The sequence below is a fragment of the Astatotilapia calliptera genome, chromosome 8 (assembly GCF_900246225.1).
Source record: "Astatotilapia calliptera chromosome 8, fAstCal1.2, whole genome shotgun sequence".
NCBI classification, from domain to species: Eukaryota; Metazoa; Chordata; class Actinopteri; order Cichliformes; family Cichlidae; genus Astatotilapia; species Astatotilapia calliptera.
The window spans coordinates 15,270,438-15,297,214 of record NC_039309.1 but is presented as its reverse complement, the minus strand read 5'-3'; the positions used below and the strand labels follow the sequence as shown (position 1 = coordinate 15,297,214).

The 26,777-nt window shown below is 41.2% G+C and overlaps 2 protein-coding genes across 2 annotated transcripts; one reads left to right on the top strand and one right to left on the bottom strand.

Annotated features, from left to right (window-relative positions):
* Positions 1-12,509: 12,509 nt before the first annotated feature.
* dlx4b (distal-less homeobox 4b) lies at positions 12,510-18,618 on the top strand. Its single transcript, XM_026178917.1, has 3 exons — positions 12,510-13,817; positions 14,751-14,944; positions 16,352-18,618. Exons 1-3 carry the CDS (start codon positions 13,496-13,498, stop codon positions 16,607-16,609), a joined length of 774 nt encoding a protein of 257 aa, XP_026034702.1. The 5' UTR covers positions 12,510-13,495; the 3' UTR covers positions 16,610-18,618.
* Positions 18,619-22,114: 3,496 nt separating this feature from the next.
* On the bottom strand, positions 22,115-24,912 carry dlx3b (distal-less homeobox 3b). The gene is made up of 3 exons (XM_026178916.1): positions 24,405-24,912; positions 23,378-23,562; positions 22,115-23,096 (listed from the first exon to the last, which is right to left on the bottom strand). The coding sequence occupies exons 1-3, from the start codon at positions 24,745-24,747 to the stop codon at positions 22,779-22,781; spliced, it is 846 nt and encodes a 281-aa protein (XP_026034701.1). The 5' UTR covers positions 24,748-24,912; the 3' UTR covers positions 22,115-22,778.
* Positions 24,913-26,777: the final 1,865 nt, after the last annotated feature.

Here is a 26,777-nt window from a genome sequence, read left to right as displayed (position 1 = left end):
CTTTGAATTAAATATTCTTGCAATTATAGTTTTCCAGTGTGACTTTGATCCCCTGTGTACAGCTTTAGTGTGCCCCTTCCTGCTGCTTTATTGAAACCCCTTGTTTGTCGTGGCTGGCAAAACATAAATCAGTGATCAGTAATTGTTTTGTGGTTCTGTGGCCAAAAATCAATTAAAACACCTCCCCAGCAATAATTTCCTCCGCTGACTTAAACACAAGCTCCCTCTAGGTTAGTCATCAGGCCTAATTGAGACCTGGGGAACTCCACTGAAGGATGATTTCATTTTTAGCTGCTTTGGAGTTGTTTTACAGTAAATTCCCTGTCTGGTCACTAAGATGTCATTCATGCATTAGCCCAAACTGAAAAGAGTTGACATATTCCTTTAGTCAGATACTATTTGTCCAGTTAGTGATTATTACAACTTTCACTTGAAGCACCAGGCTGCTTTTCTACTCCTTGAATGAGATCTTCACAGTGCCCAGGTGAGAGCAGCAGGTGTGGGGAATAATCGGAGACCCACCCAGTATGCCACGGGCCCTATTCTCACTGAGCCTAAGCTGTCGTCCATTGTTTCAGGCTTGCTGAAGAGGAGCAGAGAAACAGGACAATTATGACATTATGGCTGGGTGGCTGAGCAGCAGTCCCAGCTGGTGGGAAACAGAAGGGAGGAATGGGCAACCAGAGAGCAACTGTTCCCACAGGAAAGCAATCCACCACATGGAAAGACTATGTTCTTCATTTGTGGGTGATGATGGATGCTTGACTAGAGCTGTAATGATCTGATCCAATTCAGCTCAAGATTCGAACGCAGACGAACTTGTTTTGTGTGTGTGGTTTTTTTTTTTTTTTTATATTCACAACCATTAACTATAACTTACACAAATAAATATCAGGCACGGTGTCAGCACTCGTCATCGGGGCTCATCCTCAGTACGTATATTTTTGCAGTTAATGGATGACATTTATTAAACTCTTATTTGCTGACAGATGACTAAGTATGCTCATGCCTCAGCCAATTTAGGACTGTAGTCTCATTTAGCTGTTGGGTTTGACTTCTGTCAACCAATGGAGACTGACATAAGTGAGCAACATATAAAACAAAGGCAAAAAAATAAGGATGGATAAACTGGATGGATGGATGGACAGAAAACCAAAAATATTAAGGCAACATAATTCAATAGATTTTTGAGCTTCTGAACTTTTTACTGTTTTTATTGACTTGAGTTACAGTAAGCCCTGTGCAGTTAACAATGAAATATTTGGTTTGGCAAAGATTTTTAATACCAGACATTCTTCTTGATTGAGGCTCTCATTTATATGGGCTTTGGAGGGGCACTGAAAACACACTAGCTTGCAGTTCACACTCATGAAAATGAAGGGGACACAGCTGAAAGTTGTAAAGGCAAATTTGTATGTTAATTTTTAAAGACTGTGAGAATTTCTGTGTTTGCTGAGGCTATTGAAGCTAGAATTTTATTGTTAGTCCCACAGGAATACTGTTAGTTGAATAAGAAAAATAAAGCAAAGTCCACAACAGCAATCACGTGTTTGGTTTTCTCCATGTTTCGGTTCTTTGTTTTTTTTTGTTTTAAGGGTGTGGGATCATTTTAGTGAAACACAGTTGCATCATACAACAATGCATGATGATCATTCCAGTACTGCAATAATCAAAGCTCACATTGTTGCAATGAAACTGATATAATAAAATGATTTACCGGTATGTGGTTTTTTTAGTAACTTTTTCTAGAACCTTAAATTATGAAAATGATTTGTGTGCTTATAGTAGGCCTACAAGGTCCCTAATTGGTTGTTCCATATCCACTTGAGAAGTAAAAGATTAACTAAATTAGGGTCAATCTCTTTCTAAATGTAGTACACATGTTGCCCCAAATAAAAATGGCAAGGACTGATTCCGTTTTTATTCTGCTTATATTCTTATTATACAGCAATTAATACACAATTTGATTTAATTAAAAGTAGGATTGACACATAATTACACATAAATTCTGTTAAATGTGTGTTAAAATGTGTTACAAGTGCGACAGTGCATTTATTTTTAGGTTATTGTTAATATATTTCTTCTAAGAGTGCTCCATCATCTTATAAAGACCTTTACATGTACTGCTGCTTCAGAGATGGCATAATATGAAATATGAAATATGCTTTACCTTTGCTGGAAATTATGCACTTGTTGATCACTGTAGGCTCTCTCATTAGAGACACATACAAATGACCATCGCGCTGTCTACGTTTTTAACCAATCAAGAGCTTTTGCCTATTTAGTAATAAGCTCATTTATGCCTTTTGACTGTTAATCATTTTTGTGTAACATTAACATTAACATTAACATTAACATTGATTTAAACAGTCTAATTTCTTTTAGTGTACTACTTTTTAAAAATAGTTTAGATTTATTGATGGCACCCGCTCATGTAATATCTAAGCTGCATTCCTGTTTAGTTACGCTACTTCCAGGTGCTTTTGTCTCTCGCATCATTGCCCTATCCCCTAAACCTGACCACTTTTGACTTCAAAGCAAAGGTGTGTTGTTCCCTCTCCACACTAAGGAGAGTGTCATGGGAGAATGACCCGGCGAAAGGCTGATCAAGCCCCAGGACAATGTGGAGTCACCTGAGAGGAGAGGTCATAGCATTCCACTGTAAAGGCTGAGTGGCCCTACGATGCTAAGACAAGAAGTCATCATATGCCTGAGAGAAAGAACCTGTTTCACAGTCTCAGCTACAGACCTTGCAGCACACAACATACCACGAGAACAAATCCGGTGACTCTTTCCTGACTATAAAAAAACGATTTAACCAGTGAAATCTTCTTCACTAGACGTCGACTTACAGTTCTGCATAAAATGTAAGCTTTAAAATATAATAATGGTCACTTGGTGCCATTATACTGTTATTATAGTATTCCTACTTTAATCTCTGCATTTCACTTGGGCTGCAATAACAATCTTTTATCCTAAACATTTACGTCAGGGTGCTTGCGGTCCTTTTTAAGGGTCAGCATGTCTGCCCTCTGTGCTGTCCAGTTGCATACCTGAACTCACACAGTCAGTAATAAAGTAAGACCTCCTTTGATCTGATGTCCCACCCAGAGGCTTCTCCCTCCACGTAGACAATACTCTAATTCATTACTGAACCTGCCTCTTCAAAGCTGAACCACTCTGCACTGGGAAACCTTAAACTTAGGCCCCCAGATAGGCTCCTGAAACCCCCCCAGGTAGTGAGGTGGTGGCTGGGCGAGTCCACGTAAGTCACGGCAGCCTGCACATATCTCCTCAGCCCTGCAGCACCACACCTATCCCCCTCAGGTGATGGGTGGATTATTGGGCATTGGTATTTCAGCATTTTTTGGTCCAGCTACAAACACGCCCACCGAGCGTGGGAAAATGTCACCATCATTTTTATGCGAATTCCTGTTAGATTGTTTCAGTTAAGCGAGTTTTATATTTCTGGAACGCGATTACATAAGATTTGAACTATGCTTCACTTTTGATCTCAGGACAGGATATTTGAAAAAAAAAATAGTGTAAGATGACCTGTACAAAACATTAAAACGTGATGGTACAGGAAGAAGTTTGCATTCTTTACTGTTTTATCATATGTCTTGAAACTATCAGCTTACACTGAGACAGGTTTGTTGTTGCTATGTAATCCCTTGTTGTGGGTTCAAATGGATGGCTGCTTGGGCACTTAGAAGCTCATTTAGCCACTTGAGGAAAACAGAAGTAGTTTGACTTGTTCATTAGGGTGACAGTTATGTTTGCGTTTCTCTCTGATCTGCAAAAAATTCCTATTCCCCAGGATTTTGGGGGTGTTTTTTGCCTTTATTTGATCCAACAGTGAAGATTTTTCAGACAGGGAGACAGAGTGGGGCAAGACATGCAGGAAAAAGACCCTGGCCCAGTCTACTGTATTGAGCCTTGTGGCATATGGTCACCTGTCCAACAAGGTGAGCTAAACATAATATAAGCGAATCATAAAACATCAAAGCTTTAAAACTAAATGTGGAAAAGTATGCCAAGTTGAATTCAGAAATACAGGGATACGCTTACACTACTACTAAAGTTAAACACAGTATTATTTAACTACATGGTCTTACATAACTTGATATGGTAAAGAGGAGATTTCCCCTTGGGTGCTAAGAAGTTGAAAGTGTCAGAAAAACCTGCGGCATCTCATTTTTCTTCTTCTCTGCCCCTGTTTACCCACTAACTTGCCAAGTCTGATGTCAGCCTTCTGCACACAGGGTCCCCAGGTGAGTGTACAGTTTCTGTTTTGACACCCGTTCCTAATTACACATGTAAATGATTGATCACCTGGACTCGGCGTGGGCCGCACTGATGGAAGTCCCTGTTGCACGATGGCTCTGCAATTCTTTTTGTCAGCGTTCAGGACAGTCTCTTTTGCTGGGAGCAGTGGAAACAGATACCTGCAACTGCCCGCGAGAGCTGGGAGATTAAGTTCTGAGCAAGCCACCATTTGGACCAAATCGTCTCCCTGTTAACGGTCCTTGAGGAGCAAGTTGCACAGGTGCGGCTGGATATCTATGGCTCTTTGTTTGGTCTAATCCCACACAACTTAAACCAAGATTTGTCGCCTGCCCCTTTAAGCTGACTCCGTGACACCTGAGGGGCCTGGCCACTGAAAGCAGAGCTCAGCTACTTTTGTGATATGTGATTTGGCTAATTGATTTTGGAGTGGCCAGTCTGAGTGCCCAGAGGGAGGGGGGGGCACAAAGATGTACTGTGATAGAAGCAGAGGCTGCTTCCTTTATGTGTAACAGGTGGTGAAATTAACCTGTGTCTACATTAGCTCTCTCCTTTCAATTGCAAGATGCTAAATACAAAATGCAGATGCTTGAACTCATATCATTAAGAAAATAAACAGTGGACCGAAGCCAGAAAGCGTGTAATGCTTTTACAGATGCGGTGAGAGCCTCTTGCTTCCCTCCTCTGCCCGGCAACAGCTGTGGATTTGTCTGGTGCTTTGACTCAGGTATGGAGCCAATCTGAGGGCCAGGAGGGTTTTAACCCCAATCTTCTCCTCCCTCGTCTCACAGCCTGGCACACATGGGCCTCGCAGCTGCACTTCCCATTGATCTACCAGGGGATGCTGGGATAGCTGGCTGGAGGGAGATAGATTGGAGGGGAAATGGCTTAATTGTCCTCACTCTCTCTGCTGGAATGCAAATAGCCCTCGAAACTGGCCTCCACTGCGAGGTGAGCCGAAAGTGGAGAAACCAAGGTCCCGCTTATTGTGGCGAGTCGGTAAAAACACATAATAAAAGCCAAAAATCACATCCAGGCTACTTTCAGTCCTGGCTGTCAGAGCTGCATCAGACAGTAGATTTCCATTCTCCAAACTTTATGCTGTCTCCCCTTTGTTTTTGTCCAATACAGCAACATTTCATAATCACTTCAATGCCACTGCCGCTCGTCACACAGAGCCCAAACAGACAGGCAGGTGAAGGGTCACGATGAGTCACAGAGAATCGGTGAGGGATGAAAAGAGTTAAATGCTGGGGCGTATGTATCCTGTCTGTCTTTGATCTCTGCCTCAGGTAGCTCTTTCACAGCCATCACTCTTAGCCAGGAGCTGATGGAAGGCTGCTCCCTGTGAGGACGGACTTGCTCAGACTGAGACTGTCTCCTTGCCGTGACAGAGGAATGGCATGACATGTCAGGCATCTAAACAAAAACTACACGCAAACAAAACCCTCAGTGGATTTCTGTGTTTATCTTTCTACTTGATTTGATTGTGTTCTCCTTTTTAGAACTTTTTTCCCTTTTTTTTTTTAATTATCAAATTAAACCGGTGGTATAAGGATGCAGGGAGGGAGGGAGCGGAGAAGGCGTGTTTTGGTGAGGTTCAAAGATAAAACGAGACAGTCTCGAAGGCTTTGATGTTTCTTGGCAGGCTTTAGGCGGCCACTGACAATCTGATGATCTGGGAGCGCAGGCCTTTTTTTTTTTTTTTGAGACCGTGCCCCATCCTGGCCCCAGTCGTCTAGCCCTGCAGTTACAAACGCTTTAATGTGACAAGGTTAAACACCTGAAGTACTGCAGCAAAATGTCACAATGAAACCAAGGTCAGGGGAGCAACTTTAATCTTGGGATAGCTTTCTAGTTGAACAGTCTGCTCGTTTATTTATGACAGTTTAAAGCATAAAGAGTCCTCTTCATTCGTCAATTTATTCTCAAGGAAAATCATCAGTGTCAAATCTGCTTTAATCAATATCTTCATATTGAGACTTGATCATCACAGGACTACTGAACTGAACTGAAGGGTGCTGCCTGCTTGTTGTGACAACCCTACGGAGAATTATCTCCAGATGTCGCTCTCAGCTCTGTTAAGATTTATAACCTTCTTAAACTCACTTTGTTGGTTTTCAGGAACAAAATTTATTGTTTTGGTTCACTCCCACTGTTGTAGTCTGTATGCATGTCAAGGATTTAGCAGCTACAGAATCAGGCACAGGAGCTGGTAGTTGAAAACAGAATTAAAAGTATGGATAATTTATATGTTTATATATTTCTGTATACTTTATGTAGGATATCATTCTTACATGCTGTGCTGTATAATTATAGATTTGTTTCTGAGCTTTATCACAGTTGTTGTTTCATAATAACCTAAACAGGAGGAGAGAGAATTTGTCATTGTCCAGCTTATACTGGTTTCTGTCATAGTGGCACCTTGGCATAATATATTTGTCATGTGACCAACATTTTTTTCCTTATTGGTAGAAGTTTGTACTCGACATCCTTTTGCAAAAAATAAGTACCCCCCATGATTCGTTAGCTTGTAGCAGCACCTTTAGCAGCAATAACTTGGTAACTTGAAGCCATTGTTTTCCATATGACTTTATGACTCCCTCGCATTGCTGTGGAGGAATTTTGGAGGAAGTCTTTCTGTAATCGTACCGTCACAAACTTTAACATCTAACACGCTAACGGAGCCCTGTAGAGTCTGACATGTAGCTCTTAAGGGATCAGAACTATCAAAGCCTCTGCTTTTATAAAGGTGCTCACACTTGCTGCTGATCAGTTAATAAAGTGCATTTGATTAGCAGCACCCACCTGCTCCTTAACCTCTAAATTCCTATGAAAGCAGTAAAGGTACAGGATAGAATCTGTACTGTACACATCATTGTTCCTATTTTATATGTACACTGTACTGATTTTTTTTCTTTTATTTTCTTTTTAAATTTAAAAAGGAGCACATGATACTTCCAAGGTGCATTTCTTAATATCAATTTGCCAAGCTTTTCTCCGAGAGATGTTGTCATTTGATAGGCAGCCCAGTAGAGGCAGGGTGCTGCAGGGGCATTGTGTCTTGTTGTAGGTCACAATGGAACTTAACACTTGACAGAGCCAGGGCTTGTTGTCAGGAGCTAAACTTGATCCAGTCAAGTTGTTCCCAGTGAAGAGGTATAAAGAAAGGGCTTTGACCTCACGGCTGTGAAAGATCTATATGGGGCCAAATATTAATTCCCTTATTAAAGGATAGTCATACATAATAGGTGATCTGCTGTAGGTGTTTCTGCTTTACTGGAAACTTGTTTTGACACTTAGTTTACATGTTCCTTGTCAGAAATTCTCACAAGATCCTCGTCGATGGGAGATAAAGGTTACAGCCGTGTCTCTCAACCTGGAGCCGCTGCCCGTGTGATCCATTCTGCTGCTCAGACAGGCGTCCCATCCTCCACGGTTTGTCATCCCCGTCACCTCTGGCATTTCAAACCGATGCTTGTCTTGCACACAGTTGCCCTGCAGACCACAAAAGGAGTTCAAGTTACCAGAGGGGCAGGTAATTTCAGATGGATAATCCTTGGACCTGGTAAACCGGTCTTTAACAGGACCTAGTGTCTAAACCTGGCAACCCTGAGCCCTGTGTCATTGTATGTTGATCGGGTGTGCATCTGTGATTCCCCCTAGGGAAATCATCGCCCAGTGTTTTTATCATTTCTACCTCCCATCACCTCATCTGCTCTGGGCTGAGAGAAAAGGTGTTTTGCTTTTTTTATTGTGATGCTGTGCACATTTTAATTTCTTACTTGTCTAAACATATGCAGCTTGTTAAACCTGTGGGCCTTTGTAGTGACTTAATGAGTGCTGTGAATCTTTTTATTGTTTAAGAAGGAGATTTATGGCCTGAAGATGTTCTCTGTCAAAATCAGTGTTGATAAAAAATAATATTAATTAAAAATACTGCTTGAATCTAGCATCACGTGTCTTCAGAAATGTTGTAAAGGCCTGTGATGCCATCCCATCAGCCGTTTCTGACCTCAGTTAAACTCATGTGCCATGTCAGCCACCCAGCCACGCAGGATTTTCTCTCTTTCTCTGGAGCCGCTGCCACCCTCCTGTCGCCTCCACTGATCCATGCCAGCTTCAAGCTTTTGTTGTTCTGCCTGCCTCCCTTGGTACTGGGGGCAAGATTTACAGTGGAAAAATATAGCTTTTTTTTCCCCCCATGTTGAGCTGGTGAGTCTGGAATGTGTTTTTGGGCAAGATTTTGCGAGGAGTGTGAAAAAACAACAGAGCTGTAAACACCGAGGGTAGACCCAGACTGGCTTCTTTGTTCCAGATGTGGAGCAGGCCTGGAGATGTACCTCTATACACTCCCACTGCCTGTCCATCAGCTGGGCTCTCACTGTATCCATGCGGACAGGTTAGTGCCTGCTGACACAGTGGCATTTTCATGGAGAGATAAGTGCGTGCACTGGTCACGGTGTGCGCCCACAGTCAGAATAATACCAACTGGGTATTTGGAGCCGCCACTAAACCAGAGAAGAAGGCTGGAAGAAAGAAAGAAAAATCAGCAATGCATAATTTACCCATATGCCAAATGCAAATGAAGCCATTTAAATCAGATGCCCCGTGTGCCATCAAGCTCAGGCTGCACTAGAATGGTTCATCCTGCATATTGCGGCTAACGGTTTCCTGAAGGATTTTTATTTATATCTTTTTCTTTTTTCTTTTCTTTCTTTTTTGTACAGAGTTGCCTAGACATCTGTATTTAACCAGTCAGTTTTAAGTTTAAGTTTAACCGTGAGCGGCAGTGGGCGATGCTGCTGTCATCTGCTGTCTGGCAACAATTATGCCAGTGATGAATTTAGTGCTTAAGATTGGAAAACCAGGCACATTCCGGCATTTCCCACGCAACAATATTCACTTCGAGTCACTTTAGCTTTTAGATTTAATTGTACGTGTGTCTTTTTCCTCTGAGCTATTCAGGCTATCTACCCATTTTCTCTATGTCCTGTGTCCCCTTTTCTCGTTTCGTCTTTATTTTGGTGCCGAATTTTGACAGATAGCTCAATAAATGGGTCGGATTAAAATCTAAAAAACAATTTAAATTTTGTAATTGCACAAAAATGCGTCATAAGAACTATAACTGGTATAATAATGTATATTTGGACCTTGGGCTATTTTAGTCTGAATATTTCGCAAAGAATTCATCAAGAAAAAGCTCGTTTCTCCCTGCATTTTAATTATTTGAAGATGCTGAATAGTCATATTAGCATTTTTCTTTTTCCATTTTATTGATTGCTAGCACACTGGCATCTTTAATTATTTATTTATTTATTGGCTCCAAAACTTTTTTTAGTAAAAAAAAATAAAATAAAATGTGAAAACAGAATAGAATTAATTTAATTAAATTGCAAATAATAATAGCTAGACTGCAGACACGAACTTTTTCACAAAACTACCTTATTAAACAAAACTTATTGAAAATTATATATTTACGAACGAAAACATGTTGAATTTAAGGAGGAAAGAAATATTTGTATTTGAATTTAAAACAAAAAAACCTTAGTTTTATTATTCGAAAATGAGGAGATTATTAAAAAAAGTATCATGAACTTGAAGTGGTGAGTGGTGAGCTGTTCTGTTGTGAAATTATAAATAACATTTAAATTAATGAGCGGTGGGGGAAACATGAAACCGCAGTCCGTCTTCTCTGTGGTTCGACTGGCAAAAACAAATTTCATGAGGAAATTGCGTGATGAAAAAAATAATCCAATGAGCAGGTGTTTTATTTTTAGTCAGAGGAACCAGTGAGTACACATTAGATCTGTGTGTACCCGGCACTGGAATGATGCTGATCATGTGACACAGCTGAACTCTGTGGGCCCTCACAGGCTGCCAGCAAAGGCACGGCACTTAAGGAATGAGGATCCGGCCGGTGCAGATATGAGTGTTTCTGTGTGATGACTTCGCCTGGAGGTGAGATTAAGGCTGTTCATCCTCAGCTCCACTCTGGAACCTTCTCTCTTCTCTACTTCTTTCGTTATTTTCTTTTTTCCTGGGGCAAAGAACAGTCAGAAAAATGTCAGGCCTATTGTCTGCACAGATGAAACACAGCCGCCTCGTTCGGACACATTCTTATGTTTTATTTTTTTATTTTTTACCGGCAAACTAGGAAGCTTTCTTCAATCTTAACACCTAAAATACGAAAGCATGCACATATGCGACATAGATATTCCTCAATCTCACAAAATAATTTAAGAAAATCCTGGGATGTTGTTTCTGATCCATTCCTAGTTGGATAATTGTGTCAAAGCACGCCTCGGCTTCAGAGCCATCAGGCTGTGCCGCTTAAATTGGACATGTGGGTCTTTATTCGGGTCTATTATGTGCTGAGTTGAGCCTGTGATAATAAATGCTTGCATCCACTTCTCGGGGTGTGCGGGGGTCATGGACTGTCATCCTGTATCTGGGCCTCGGCTCAGCTCCAGCAGCACAGGGTTACTTGTAGAACAAGACGTGCCACAGTGGGGAAGATCACAGTGGCGGCAGTTGCCTGGGAGTGTGTGTTTTTTCTGGTGTGTACACAAAGAACACTGTCACTCTGCATTAGAGATGGACAAACTCGATCGGTTTGCGTGCTTGTGTGTGTTTAAGAGAGAGAGAGAGAGAGAGAGAGAGAGAGAGAGAGAGAGAGAGAGAGAGAGAGAGAACACCTATGTCAAACACACCTCTGCAGATTTGACGCTCATGCGCATTGTGCAGCACAGTAAGACGCCAGTAAGTCTGGGCTGCATTCAGGAGTGTGACTATTTCTAACATCATCCTTGTGCGTGTATTAATAGAGCAACGTCCATCCCTGCCCTATGACTGCAGGGCCCGCCTTTGTTCTTTACCGGTAATACAGGCATAATTACAAACCTTAAAGAGCCTCCTCACCTTGCTTCCTCCCTTCCCTTAGCTCTGACACACATCCAGGAAGTGCCTAAGACCAGAGCTGTGTCTGTATACAGGCCATGCCTTCAAAGAATTAAACTGAGGCCGTGCGTTGTGCGGTGCGCAATGGTGTTTTAAGCCGTGAAAGCAACACCTGTTCCAAAAGTCACATCAGTTCCCTCCAACTCCAATCTCCACGCTGCAGTAACACAATAATGTTGCAGTAAAACGCCAATGGACGTAACACCTCTAATTTCCCAGAGACCATTTCCATTTACAACTCTTATGTGTGAAGCCAGTGTCGCCCACAATATGAAACTGGCCTCACTGCCGATTTTTTTCTTCTTCGTTTATTGTGACTGAAATTTGACTGTGATAATAATTTGTGGCTTTGTTCTGGCTGGCTGCATGGTTGAGGCCTGTGGGGAGATTTGGGAAGCAGTCCAGCCCCCAGCAGGCCCTTTAATGCCGCTGGATTCCCAGTAGTTTCAGGCAGGGTAGGGACATGACCAAAATGACGGGGTTGGACAGCAGCGCAGCACCACACTCAACCCACCAAACACTCTGTTTATAATTTCGCTGCAGCTTATATGTGATTTATCTGAGATCTGTATCAAACTGTGTTGTAAAACGTGGTTTTATTGAAAGCAAAAGCCTCGGTAGCCGCAGTAGCTTTCTCGTAGTAGTCGATTGAGACTGCAGCTCCAGACTGAAACAGGCATGCCTGAAAATATAGAAACAGTTATTACTACTTTGGGCCTCTTGCCACAGTTGTCTCTCCATCTGCATCCACGAGCACCTTCTAGATTTTGCTGACCACGCAGTTGCAATTCTGCCCTCTTTTGGCAAGTTTCCCTTGTTTTATAAACCTTATCGTGTGGTGACAATATGAGTGACGTGTGGGCTGACCTTTTTTTTCCCTTAGTTTCACAGAACAAAATAAATAAATACCGGACTTTGTTATTCTTTGTCTTCTATTTCTCGATCTGGTTTCCAGGGTATGGAAATATGTCTGGAAATATTTGTCACATTCACACATCTGCAGTAGCCAGAACCTTCTAAGACTAATAAATGACACATACTTTAAAAAAAATGTGTGTCACTGAATCTCTGTGTATTATTGCCCGCATTTCCCTGCGTTTAAATTGACTGTAGAAGCATTACACAAGCTAAAATAATGAAAATATGATATTTTAATGAGCATTAAATGAACAAAAACATTTCCTGTTACACTTTAATAAATAAATAAAGCATGCTTTGTAAGCAGTTGTATATGTACTTGCATTTATTAAGATTTTTTAAGTGTTTGTTGCAATATCAAAGAAGTGAATTTCCAAATACTGGAAAATGTCTCTCGACAGGGTTAGTTCAGGGGTTATTCGCAGTAAACTACTATATTTTTTTTAATTCTTTTTTTTTCTGGCAGCACAGTGCAGGAATGTCGTTGAGTACACTGCTGAAATTTAGAAATTAAACTTTTTGTCGCAGATTTGATGCAGGAAGAATTTATTAGAAACTTCGTTTGCCTTAATTTCGATTATTAAAACCAGAAGAAAAACATTGGAGCTTTGGAAAAAAACAGCGTTCACAATCCCGACCTTAATCGTGATCATTAACGCCACATAAGAATGAGCAAAATTAGCATGATGTTTTTCTGCTGGTTACTAAATTGCTTACACCCCCGAATGAGTCCGATTCGTTCTGTAAAAGAGCGTCGGGCACATGGAAACACACAAACACATATTATTCAGTAAATAAAGTCAAATAAATTTAGTTTGGCTCGTTTTTCCTCTCTTTTTCAAATTCTCAAAATGAGATTATTGTCCTGGGAGTTGTTGTTTATATTGCTTAATGGAGAAAGGAATAAATAGTAATTATATTTATTTGCTAATCTATGGAAGGAGGTGCCTCTGGGCTGCAGAGCTGCATCCTGTATAGGTCTATCATATGTTAATGAAGTTAATGGCGGAGCTTCAGTGACAGCTGGCTGCCGAAGACCAATCAGAGCGCTCGTAGATGGAAGCCAGTGTGAGTTTGAGGTTCTGCAGGCAGGAGGTGTTTGAAGAACCATGTGAGCTCTGTTCGTGATGTAAAGACGGATCCTTTCGCTTTTATTTGATTTTTTTGACTCCCCGACAGTTATGAGCATGCACCCCACAACTTGTAACCACTGGGGGCTCTTTTCTCGCTGATGATGCGTTGGAGTTACGCGTGGATTTCTTCCAGGCTGTCCGACAGAACTCATGAAACCCTCTTCAGAGCGACGGTTTGTGGACTTGCGCATTAGCTAATGATGTCTGTGGGTTTTATCCCTGACAGTCTGAATGGCTCAGATCCCTCCAAGTCGGCCTTTCTAGAATTCGGACACGGACACTCGACGCACCAGCAGCACTCCTCCGGACTCTCTCACGTTTATCCGGTTCACGGCTTGCAAGCTGCTGGCCATTCCCAGCACGAAAGCCCCTTTCCTGGTACCGCGTCCTATGGCCGCTCTTTGGGCTACGCCTACCCCGGCACGGTGAACACTCATCCCCCGTCCGCTTACATGCCCTACCAACACAGCAATCACAGCAACAGCAACAGTGTGACCCACAGCAGATTAGAGCACACAGGTACGTGAGAAAGTCACTGAACTGTTGTATATCATTAACGGCCATAAACTGATATGCCTTAAGTCTATTTGCGCACATGGCAAGGGAGAGGGGGGGAAAGCGCGTTTAGATGTGTAGTGAGTTGATTATATGTATATATATATATATATATATATATATATATATATATATATATATATATATATATATATATATATATTTTTTTTTTTTTTTTTTTTTTTTTTTTTTTTTTTCATTGCAAAGATTTACTAAAAAAATAATTTTAGTGGAGGTACGTTCACATTGGGGTATTTTTATTATTATTAATGCAGAAATAATAAAGGATTAAGTCTCGGTAGGGTGTTCTTTCTTTGCCTTGTTATATAAGAAAGATATGCAGTCGCATTAAATATTAATTAATATATTAATAATATTCTCTGAGTATGGTCTGGGCCTACCACAGGTACCCCTATTGTTAATGCACATTAACCCAGTGGTGTCGGAATAAAACCGTCCTTTCATCCTTGTGTGTGTGATCATTTGCTGCGTGTGTTGTTGGCATTACGGCCTTCTGATCCAGAAAGCTTAGAAGTGTAAACATTGCCACGTGAAGCTCGCACTAAAATGTTCCGTCCAGATTAAGGTAGAATTTGGGAGCATTAGATTAATATCTGATGCGCAAATGTAATTCGTTTCAGGCCCTGGCGTTTTGTGTTGGCGTCCAGGGCCTATCAGATGCAGTATCCGGAGACTACAATTTGTATGCATTAAGGCTGTAAAACCGAACTACTCCTCTGGTCTTCGTGTTGGTTGCAACTGTAGGTTTTGCTCAGAGACCACGTTCAAAGCTTGTCCAATGGGACTTTTACGCTTTGGTTTGACGGATATGATGAAAACTCATAAATCGGACGTCTTCTTCTGCTCAAACTCTGTGCTCTGTGTTTCATCTTCAAGACCACGACAAGTCCTCTGTGATTGAAGGCAGAGACATTCGTCTAAATGGAAAAGGGAAGAAAATTCGCAAGCCTCGGACCATCTACTCCAGTCTGCAGCTGCAGGCTCTGCACCAGCGCTTCCAGCAGACACAGTATCTGGCCTTACCGGAGCGCGCAGACCTTGCGGCAAAGCTGGGGCTCACACAAACTCAGGTAGGCCTTAAACGCATCACTTTGCGAGGCTCTCTATCGTTTATGCACTATATTAACTAATAAACAGATTATTTAGGAGGATGTAGTGAAAGCTAGAAATAGTCAATATGTTATGGTTAAAATGACTCCCTTGCAACATTTCCACTCCTTGTATAGACTAATAATTTATATACAACAATTTTGAATCAGTGTGACTCATGGTAGACTGAATAAAATATATGTATTAGTGAAAGAGGATAGTGTTGGATATGATTGAAAAGAAATACTTGCAGCATTATCGAGGATCACAGCAATTTCATACCCCTATCCCTTAATGCATTCCTTATTTACTGGCTGTATCTCTTTTGTCATTTGCGGTCCTTGAAGAGTTTTTGTGATCAGTGGCTGCAGTAGGAACAAAATTACCAAAAGGAGGAAAAAATATATGCAAAAGCAGTGGTTGGCAGATGTTTTTCAGTAGTTTATTATAGAGTATTAAACCAGCCCCTAACAATGGGATATGCTTGTATTTATTCGTTTTTACGTACTTTTTTACGGTGTAGTTGTAAGTCTTTCAGTACCTATAGGCCACACAAGCACACATGCACACGCACTATAATAATTACACGCGTTTCCAAGACAAACAGGTGCACGTGTCAACTGACCCCCCTCGGATGGGACAAAAATGAGACCTTTGGATCACTTTTTTTTGTTTCAGTTGAGTTCTTAAGTTAAACGATTAAGTCGTCAGAGTTTTAAAATAGAAGATAAACAATATTATGAAATCCACCCTGTCATCTCAGCCGCCTCCTGCACTTTATTCTTAATCCCTGAACACTTCTCCCGACAATTATCTCCCAGTTGTTCTGCCATTCGTGTGGTTGTTGGTGCTGTTGTTGTTGCCTAGATATCCAGCGGGCTCTTTGGTGCTTTCTTTTTTTAAAAATGAATATTCACACCATTGTTCTCGGGTATAAAAATAGCCACCATGAACTGAACCCACAAACATTTTCGCTGACCTATCACGGCGCGTTTGGAGCCGCTTTTATTTCACAATTCTTTCAGTCCGGGCTTGTTGCTGTCACACTCATGCATCACTAGACTTATAAAACAGCGAACAATAAAAGGGCTTAGCTTTAATGGGTAACAAGTGGCACTCATCTGCAAGGCTGAATAGCTAGCTGTGCGCCAAGATTAGGCCTGGGACTTGCAAAAACAACCCCAAAAGATGAGTTATTATGAGTTTTACTTTCTTTATTGCTCACAGTGTTCCCTTCGGGGTAGTTTATGATGAAAAGAGCACCGAGTTTAATGCGGGGGAAATATGCTAATAAAAAGAAAACGACAATGAGATTTCTTTTATATTGCTGCTGATTGTTAACTGCAGTGACAATTATGCCCATTTTCTCTTTTGTTCTCCCACTTTAGGTGAAAATATGGTTTCAAAATAAGCGCTCCAAGTACAAAAAGATCATGAAGCATGGCAGCGGATCAGAGGGAGAACATCTCCACGGCACCAGCTCCATCTCTCCCTGCTCGCCCGCATTGCCCCAGCTATGGGAGGTCTCTATGGCGAACAAAGGAGCCCCGGTCCATCCGAGCAGTTACATGAACACTTTCGGTCATTGGTATCCGAATCATCACCCTCATCATCAGGACGCGATGCACAGGCCTCAGATGATGTGAGTGGACAGTTTTTGGACACTTGAGTCCATCGGGCTGCACTGAACTTGCTGGTTCCTCCAGAGGTCTCCTCTCAGAACTGAGAGTTTAGGAGACCTTGTTTATATTCACTGTATTCTGTGTGTGTTTTGAATTTTAAAATTCTCACTACAAGAACTATTCAGGCATCAAAGAAAAAAAAGGGGGGGGGGCGTTATATCACTGCAAGCTCTTGTTGCAGGGTCTGACATCAGTGAAACGTGGGTTTGTGTGTGCAGTTTAAAAGACATTCTGGATAAAATAACTTTTTTCAAATATACTGTGTCCGTGCGTCTGCTTTATTAGCCAGCAGTTAACCAGCTGTCACTTTATTGTCACTAAATGTCTTTGCTTAGGTTTCTTTATCTTCCCCTCACTTTCAGGTAATTTCAAAAGAAAGATGGAATTGCCGGTTCCTTAAAGAAGCCTGGATTAATAACAACCGGTGCTATGAGACACTGACAAACACAAGCTTAAACTCTTCAGAGCTTTCTGAGCACTGCACAGCTCGGCCTGTGATAATGCCGTGCGAGAATAAAAGCTGTCTTTTGTCCATCAACACTCCTGAACTGCGATCCACAAAAACCTGCGACCCTGCTTGAATTTCGACAGCCATTGTCAAAACACCTGGGGATTGATTTCTGTTAGACAAAAAGCAAATATCGGCCCTGGTATCTTTTTTTCGGTTTCGTAGGCTGTTTTGGTTTTACCGTTTGAGTATGACTGGGCTCGATATAAATCGAAAGGAAGGCTGTTGCCTTACAGGAAAGCAGTTGTTTCCAGCTGAGACAAAAAAGAGAGGGTGGCCACCTTTACGCACCGTGGCTGAGTTTTAACGTAACATTTCTGCACAGGATAAAAACTCTAAGACACGTGCTGTTCAAATGCTTTTATCTGAAAGCCAGTATTACAGCTAAAAATACCTTTAATATTATTCAAAAATAACATTTCACTGCATTTTTATTGCTTGTTTTGGGTGTTGGTTATAAAATGTGTTTAGTCTAAAAACACACAGTTGTATGCGTTTAAAGACGTTGAAGAGAATATCCACCATCCATCTTTTTTCATCATCAAAGTGGAGAGCGGAGATGACGTGCAAGAAAGCATTTTTACAATATTTCCCTTATTTTCCAGTGAGATCAAAAAGCAAACTCGCCCTATCATAATCAGATGATAAATGGCTGCTCTGTCCCGACAATAAACCTCGCCTGGTTTATAGTCTTTTGAAATGATTTGCTAATTCTAGTGCTTAGACTGTTTAAACACGGAGAATTAGCTATTTATACCTTTGCAAACAATCGGGGCTGATGCTCTTGATTAAATGGAGAGTTGATTTCTGCTTAATGAAGCTTAGAGAAACAGCCAGTGACTTCTTTTTGTCTTTTTCATTCATCACTCTGCTGCTTCAAACTGTCTGGCAAGCATTAGTTATCTTTTTTTCCTGATGTCACACTCAGGGTTTAAAAAAATAAAGTGAAGCCTTTTGGAAATATTTATCCTAAACTTGTGTTGCTATAAAGTACATTGCTGAAAATTCTGCATATTTTAGTTGTGTGGTGAAAGGATTTTCATGCCTCATGCTGAAGTAGAGAAGTTCCCAGAAAATGCATTCATAATAATCCAGACAGCCACCTTTCATAATTCTAAACAAAAGCTAAGTGAACTTCTAGCGGAGCACCTGGTAAAAACAAGCTTTAGTTGCAAAACAGCCTCTTTAGATACAAAAACATAAAATAACACCCATTTCTAGCTGCATGTCCACACCAAGTCACCAGAGCACTCAGTCGCACAGCATGCAATCAGCCCTGCCTTACCTAGTCAGAGAAGTGGTACCTTGTTCGGGAGCTCTAAAGCCTTCTGTGGTGCTCCTGTGAAGAACAAAGCCACACCATAGCCCCGTGTTTTCGCTCCTCCGAGCTGATTTTCTCACATAACGACAAGCATTGTGTTACATTAACATCTCCTTCTTTATATATATATACACCCTCGTGCCCTTTTCCTCATTCCTGATGATTATGTGCCTTGTTAAACATGCGGACCCAGGGAAGAAGAAGCGAGCATTGCTGAAGCAAGTGACGGGGCATCAGGGAAAATTATAGGCAATTTCACATCTCCAGATTAGAATAATGGGCTTGTGGAGTTGGACAGAGAAGAGTAGGACCTTTCAAACGGGGGGGCAATTATCATGCAGGCGGATTGAAGAGAAAGTGAAAAGACTCCTGGTGTAATAGACAGGCTAAAGAGGAGGGGGGTGGAAGCTGGGGTGGTGGGTTGAAGGGTAATGATAAAGCCAAGTCTGACTGTATCAGTGATGTGGATGGTCTGGGTTATCAGATACGAACTGTCTGATGGGTTTTAATTGCAGGATAGCAATAAGAGGGAAAATAGCTTGTTATTAAATCCCACTTGCTTTGAATGGGTGAATGGCATAGCAGGTCTCTGGGGTGATTATTGTTATTAACTTGAGTGATCTGACATCTCGGGTAATTGTGAGCAGCTTCCCTGTTAGAGAGAGTGAATGCATGATTTGGTTTCGTCTGAAGGAAGGCCTGGCTTACTCTGTGGCATGATGCACACAGAGTCTGGAGGGATTACAAACACAATGCAGGCAGAAAGGTATGTACACTGACTCACACTTAGATTCAGTGAATTCAATTCGAGCATGCCTGTGTTATCATAAATGAAAGTGTGGGAAAATATAGTTTCCTTTTCTCCTTTTCAGCATTTGACAGTCTTTAAATCCTGAGCTTTAATTTATAGGCCAAGGTAAGATGCACAAAGGTCTCCTCGTGGCTTCATCGGGTTGTGACGACTGGCTGTGAAGCATCAACACACAGCCCGGCCCAGCCATGGCCTGAGGTCAGGCAGGGTTCACAAGTCCACAGCTGTCAAGAATGCCTTTCTCCCATCATTTCGTCCAAGTTTGCAGCAAAATGGAGAGCATGAGTGATCCTAATGCAGCCAAGGCCCAGCCCATGCAGGGACTCAGTGCAGGACAGCTGCTGAGAGTCTTTCCATGGATACATTTGAGTTGCCGACCTCCGCATCAACCCGTTTTGCTGCACCCTGGGGACAAGTGCTGACACCACACTGTTGATTGTTGCAGTGGGAAAAAGGAGAAGAAGGGTTACAGGGGCCTGAGCAACAGCTCTATTTAGGGTGCTGTGATGTCGTGCCATGCAGGATCACATTCAAGTTCAACAGTTCACCTCCACCTCCGTGGCTACTTACACTTGTTGATGTTTAGGCATGACATACATCGACATGTCCTACAGCCCACACACACAAGTGCACAAATGTTTCCCCTGACAGCTACGGCCGAGGCCCACACACGCTGAGGGAGCCGCTGAAGGGAGGTCACATGTGTTCTTGATGAGATTTCATTGATATTAAAAGGCAATAGTAATCATATTGCTTTTGTCAAATCAGCACAGGGCATCGACATGATGACTGAAGCCATAGGCAACTGGTGTTGGGTTCAGAGAAATAAGCCAAGAAGACATTAGGGAAACAGAACTGGGAGCTGTGATACATTTCACTGTTTACAGCAGAATTATGAGAGAATGTGTGTGAAGTCTGGCAGAAACTTTGAGGATAAACGTAATCTCTAAACACACTACAAAGGGTGTGGAAAAACACTTGGTTTTTATTACAGCTTAATGACAAAAACGTGGGAAATATATCCAATATTTTAAAGTATAAACTATTTTTCTACAGCCCAATACTTATTATTATAGCTGCCATTATATTTCTTAATATCCCTCAGATTTGCATTATGTGAGTCAATATAGCTGTGTATTTTTTATTCTTTTTTAATTAAAAATTAAATGTAAAATAATTAAACAATTTGAAAACATAGTTTATATCGAACAACAACAACAACAAAAACAATATAATAATAATAATTATTATTATTATTATTATTGTTTTATCCCTACAAGTTTTTCTGATTACTGATTTATAATAATATTAATAATAATAATGATTATTATTATTTTAGTTTAAAGCTCTTTTCTTATTGTAATTTGCGTTAATGTACTCTTTTCCAATATTGCACTTTGAGGTTTACGTTTGGCTAATATAGCTAAATTATCCAAGGTTTAATTTCCTAACATAAAACTATTTATTAATTAGAAACGAGAATTATTTTTTTAAAGCTGATATCAGTATTAAGCCTTATTGAAATATTTTTTTTATTCCTGTCTCAGGTAAATTGAGAAATCAGCGAAATTATTTAGGGAAACCCGACATCATGTTGCAGTGAAGTTTCATACATTAACAGCTCCACTCATGGGGGCATACCATTCTTGTTACTAGAAGCAGTATAAAAGGTTATAAACCTCTCACACCCTTAGCCCCTGCCCCACCCTACGTTTTCGCTCAGTGCGTAATGGCGCTTTGGTGGTCCATGTGGATAAGCTCGCCATTAGCGGCTCTCCATCATGTCAGTTTTGGGCTGCATATTTAATAACGCAAGGTTTATGTGGCCAAACCGAGGTTATTGTCCACTGTCATTATTTATTAGCTGACGCAAGGGTCGAGGCTGGGGAAGGGGGTGGTGTGTAGCGGGGAAAGCTGTTTTTTCTTCTTCTTCTTCTTCTTCTTCTTCTTCTTTTCCTGTGACAGCCTTATTGTAGCTGTCACAACAGTCGCTGTCGTGTTTATGAAGCGTCTCTCAGGTGATTCATATAGGTGTTTTCCCCCAGCTTTTGTGAGCGCACACACAGCCTGTTTTATGTTATCACCTGGGAAAGCCCTTTTGTGAGATTAAAAAAAAGTGTCTTTTATATCACTGTGTGAATGACGGTAGCGAAGGCGAGGAAAACTAGTCTGCCAACGCAAAGGGAATGAATAAACCTTTAAACGGGTGCGCGCTCTCCCACACACACACAAACGCGCTTGTGTTTTGTCGTACCTTCAATATTTGGCACTGTTTTCTTCCATTCTTATGCGCGTTCATACGTGCGTGGGAGATTCCCCTCGGAACAGTCTTGCTTCACCTAACCACCCCGCTCCCTCCCCTACTAACACACATACACACTGAACTCTTTCTTGTTATCTGGCAGCAGAATCGTAATAAAACTGAGTGACTCCAATGTGTCTACACGTCAGCGCGCCACTAAATCCCAAAAAAGCCGCACTGTACCTGCGCCTGTAACAGCAGACGCCTCTCGGCACAGATGTTGGCACTGGCCAGTTTAGAAGTTGAAATAAAGTTACGTAAAATATATATAGTAAATATATTAAATATACATTTAAAGCATAGGCTACCGCTTGCATATTTGTTGTTCTTTACAAATGTCCGTATAAGCTGTAATTATAATGTCTGCTTCCAGTGCAAATAAATCTTCCACAGTTCAATCCAGTTCAAACTGGTTTGAAAATGCGTCGCAGTTTAAGGTGACATAAACTGAAAACACTGAGATGTGTGCACGGTTTTCCAGTGCGTCTCTCGACAGGCTCTTTATGAAAGGGGCTTCACACACCACGTACAATTAACACCTTTATTCAATTGACAGGAAGGCAACAAGTGGACTAATTACATGAATATAAAAAAAACAAAAAACAAAGAAGGTTTTTGAAAGCACCACAGTGCAGTCGTTCCGTTTGAACAAATATGATCATAGTGGTTCTGCATATAAACACATATTTACAGCCTTCGACATTTTGTACAAATCCATATAAATATGACCTGAGTTGTTTTGAGCGCTCTCTACAAACCCACAAGATTTGATGTAGCATGGATCAACCGCACAGTTTTGTTTTTTGTTTTGTTTTTCTGTTTTTCTTTTTGCTATTATTCGGTTTGTGTATAGGCATCTTATTTATTTAAAAAAAACTTGCATATTTACCATTTATTCATTTACAAAAGAAGGTAAGGAAAAAACTGAAGCGATAAATAATTTAAAAACACGCCAGATGTCCGTTAAATATGCTGCCACAAGTGATCAGAAATCCCTTATGTGCTTTTGTGAATGGAAACCCAGTTCTGAAACATTCTTGATCATCTAAAAAAAAAACAAAAAAAAAAAACACAGCAATGTTTCATCTCAGGTTTGTCTCCCGGTCCAGTCATCGTTTTCTCTGCAGAGTCATTGTGGAGAGACCTCGCTTGAAATAAAACCGAAGACAGAAATCTGCTCTTGAGTCAGTGTTAATAAACAGCTCCCACGCTTTGCTGCGGGACTGGGTGGTGCACGGCTCCCGGGTGTTGTAGGTGTGATCCCTGCTGGTACCAGTGGTTATTATAATCCTCCAGGTACGGCGGCGATGAACTGTGCGTCGGCTGCGGCACCTGAGGTCTGCTGATCGGGGTGTTCTGAGGGGTGCTGCTGTTGTCCCAGACAGCGGGAGATGGCGGGGAGTTGCAGGCCATGGAGTCGCTGGCATTGGGGCTGTGCTCCAAGGGAACCTCGCCGTTTTTGTACAGCTTCTTGAACTTGGATCTCCGGTTCTGGAACCAGATCTTGACCTACGAATCAGAGGATCAGCATTAACTGTTATGTTAAAATGTTTGTGATTCTAGTTTATTCAAAGAGTGTTTAACTTCAGGATAGCAGCGCATTTAATTTTTAATCGTTTACCTAAATTAGGGATATCCAGTGCAGACACAAAAAGCATATATGCTGGGCGTAATTACGCACCAGGGTGTTATTAAAGGTTACATTATTGGCCATACTGGGGAAACCCTAATTCACGTGACTTTAAAGCGCTGATCATTTGGAAAATGTGAGGTGTTTACAGGTGGCTTACCTGCGTCTGAGTGAGGCCAAGCTGAGCCGCCAGCTCCGCTCTTTCAGGCAGGGCGAGGTATTGTGCCTTCTGGAAGCGTCTCTGCAGAGCAGCAAGCTGGTAGCTAGAGTAGATCGTCCTCGGCTTGCGAATCTTTTTCGGCTTTCCATTTACCATACGAACCTCCGGCTCTGGCTCCTCTTTCACTGCAAATAAATAAATATATACACACATAAATAAATAAATATTGATCACTGAATAGAACTTCGAACGGCCTCAAAGGCTTAAACATGAAACACCAGGAAAATAAAATTTAAAAAACAAACAAAACGGTAGCAGTCTCACGGTAGTAAGACATTTGGCGATATGGGAATTTAGCCAGGGAGGGGGAAAAACAACAACTGAGAATAATTTTCCTAAATCAAAATAATAATAATAAAAATCTCCTCAGTTGAAAACACAAGTATGGCACTTTAGTAAGAACATCGGAGGCAAAGAAGGAAACCAAACTGTTCACGGTTCAAAAAAATATTTTTGTCTAAACTTGCATTTCACTTCAAAGGTTAAACGTTGGTAACATTAAAATTTATGAAGTGAATATATTACCATCTAACCCTTACCAGTTTATGCATACCTATTAATTGCTGTTTCAGTCCAGGGTAGGCAATTATAACACTACAGTAGCATAAAACGGCACACTACCACTGGACAAATGTTATCTTTTACGCATGACTGCACAAGAAATAAAATAATCAGTGAGCACCACGTTGCTTTTATATTTGTAATACTTTTATGTTTGGATTACTTGGATATCTACCAATTGTTATCAAATCAAAATGACAAAATGTGCGCCAAGTTGGCATTCAAATAGGAAATAAAGTTTATAATGAAATGTAACTTGCTATGAGGGATACCTCTTTTTAAAAAATGTCCAACCAGATCATGCAAGAGGGAAACAAGTGATTAGATTTAAAGTTGGCGTAGATCACATTATGCACACTGGAGATATACAAAACAAAACACAGCCTGTGATTATCTCTTCATTTACCTGAGCCCGGAGGTGAAGCTTGCAGGTGATCTCTGTTGTAATGTCCGTACTGTCTGTAGCCATTCGTGTATGGGTATTCAGATTTGGTGGCGTACGCTCCAGCAGCTCCCATTCCGTTCAGATTAAACTGGTGATGGTAAGAGTTCATGGGCTGCCCGTACGGCTGACTCTGATAATATTCATGATGGCCGTGGGCCGTCTGTCCACTGTAGTAGCCCATGTCCGTCACGGACGACTCGGGCAGAGTAGGGGAGTCCTTGGAGTTCGGATGGCAACTCATAGATCCTGGGAGATCGGTCAAAATACTCGCAATCTTCTTCTCGTACGTCTGTCCGGCGCTCATTGTGAAAGCAGTCCCCCCCCCAGAATAAAGAAAGTCCACTGGTGGATCCTTTCTTCTGCGGATTGTGCAAAGCAAATTCGCGACGCAGAACTGCTGTGTGCGCGCTCTTTGAACGCACGACTGTGACGAGCCTATAGTCCACTGAAACTCTTCCAGCTGCAGAAACTTGGTTGTGGCATTGCTCTGCCCCTGTGACACAGTTTTAAAGAACTGAGCTAGTGCTGGCTTCCTATTGGTTCCACTGCCCCCTCTCCTCCTCCTCCTTTGCGCTCCGGGCGAAGCCTTGGCGAAAGCCAGCCTTTAGCTAAGAGCGCATATGTGCACACATAGCCCATTGCCCCGAGTTTTTTCGTTCCCTTTACATTTGAATTTACTTGTTCACGTGTGAAACGTGAAGTATTGCATTTAGAAACTGTGTTCAAACTTAAACCAAAGGCCCAGTTTTCTCCCCAATTGCTCTACAGGCTGCATAGTGGGGTCGTGGTGCTTCAACACAAAAGTAGCCCAGAGCTTTTCTAAAGACTAATCCTTCAGCCAGGTCGTCTCCTCAATGTTTTATGCAATGTTTTCGTAACAGTACCAAGAGATCAGACATTGCTCAGCATGTTGAAAAGCTGCATACCCGTCTCCCACAGACTCCTATTGTCATTTAAAGGTGTTGGCGGACGGCGGACTTTACCTGAAAGAGATGCAGCAAATAGATAAAAGACTCGTTCAACTGATAATGCCTACGGCTGAATTCCTCCACACTGTCCGTGTTTTGCTTTTTGTAAATGCAAATTCCACCAACACTGTTTAAGATGACGGTTAAGAACTGCGCTGTACCAGTTCATAACAGTCTTTAGATAATATTAGAGGTAAAACTGTAGTTTTATTATATAATGTTTTTTATTCTAATATTATCAATGATTAAAATCCGTCCCTTCTCACTTATACAACTTTTCATTATAATTTTCATTGTGTTTCCTTGGCTTAGGTCCCTCCTGATGAAATCACAGTGCACAGCGCCCCCTGCTGTGCGAGATTGCAAATGTATCTTTCATTTTCTTCCTGCAAGAAGGAAAACCTGGAGCTTCATACAGTTAAAGGTGTACGAAGATTGTTTTTCTATCTACAGCTTAAAATTAAAATTTTGAACGACCAACTTTCATAGACTCACTATTAAAGATTATTTAAAAACTTTTCAAGTGAAGCTTCTGATTTGCTTTTATGCAACTCTCTAGATTCTCATGTGTTGTGAACTGCCGCCCTCTTTAGGTAAATTCCTGCAGCGCCGCTCTGTAGTTTCAAAAGTTCTGTTCACGAAATTTTAAATAAGACAAATTTAAAGGAGATACCCGGTTGGTGCTAAAATCTGATCCCGTGTTAGAACCAAAGTTAAAAGAACTCTAAAAGAAGAGGTCTAAATGTTTAAATGGCAATGACACAATTGATTTATTTAATTTGCACTAATGGGAGTGTAATGTTTGGTAAACCCTTTTTAATAATTATTTATGACAAGTGAGAAAAAAGGCTGACTAATATTTGCCTACATTTGTGGAAGCCTATAACCTGATATTGTAATTTCAGAGACATTAAAATAACACCAACCCTTTCGATAAACATAAATCAGTCATGAAGCGTAACATCTGCTCAGAACCTCGGTATCATCTTTAACCAGTATCTGGATTTTGTATCTCACATCTCAAAGCCCATCCAGTCTTTTTTTTCCCTTCACCTTATAAATATTGCAAATTGCAAAAAATCAAATCTTTACTGTAATTTATCCGAAACTTTTAGTACACGCTTTAATTTTCTCCCTTCATGAAAGATGAAGAGACCTTTCATCTTTGCATCTCTCACATATCACGCCTATTCTCGCATCTCTTCACTGGCTTCCCGTGAAAATCAGAATCCACTTTAAATCATTTGAACATATAAAGCACTGCATGGACAGCACCTGCTATATAGCATGTCATGATGTGCCAGATGTTTTCAATTGGTGCAAAGTCTAGGCTGCAGGCAGACCAGTTCAGCACCCAAACTCCTCC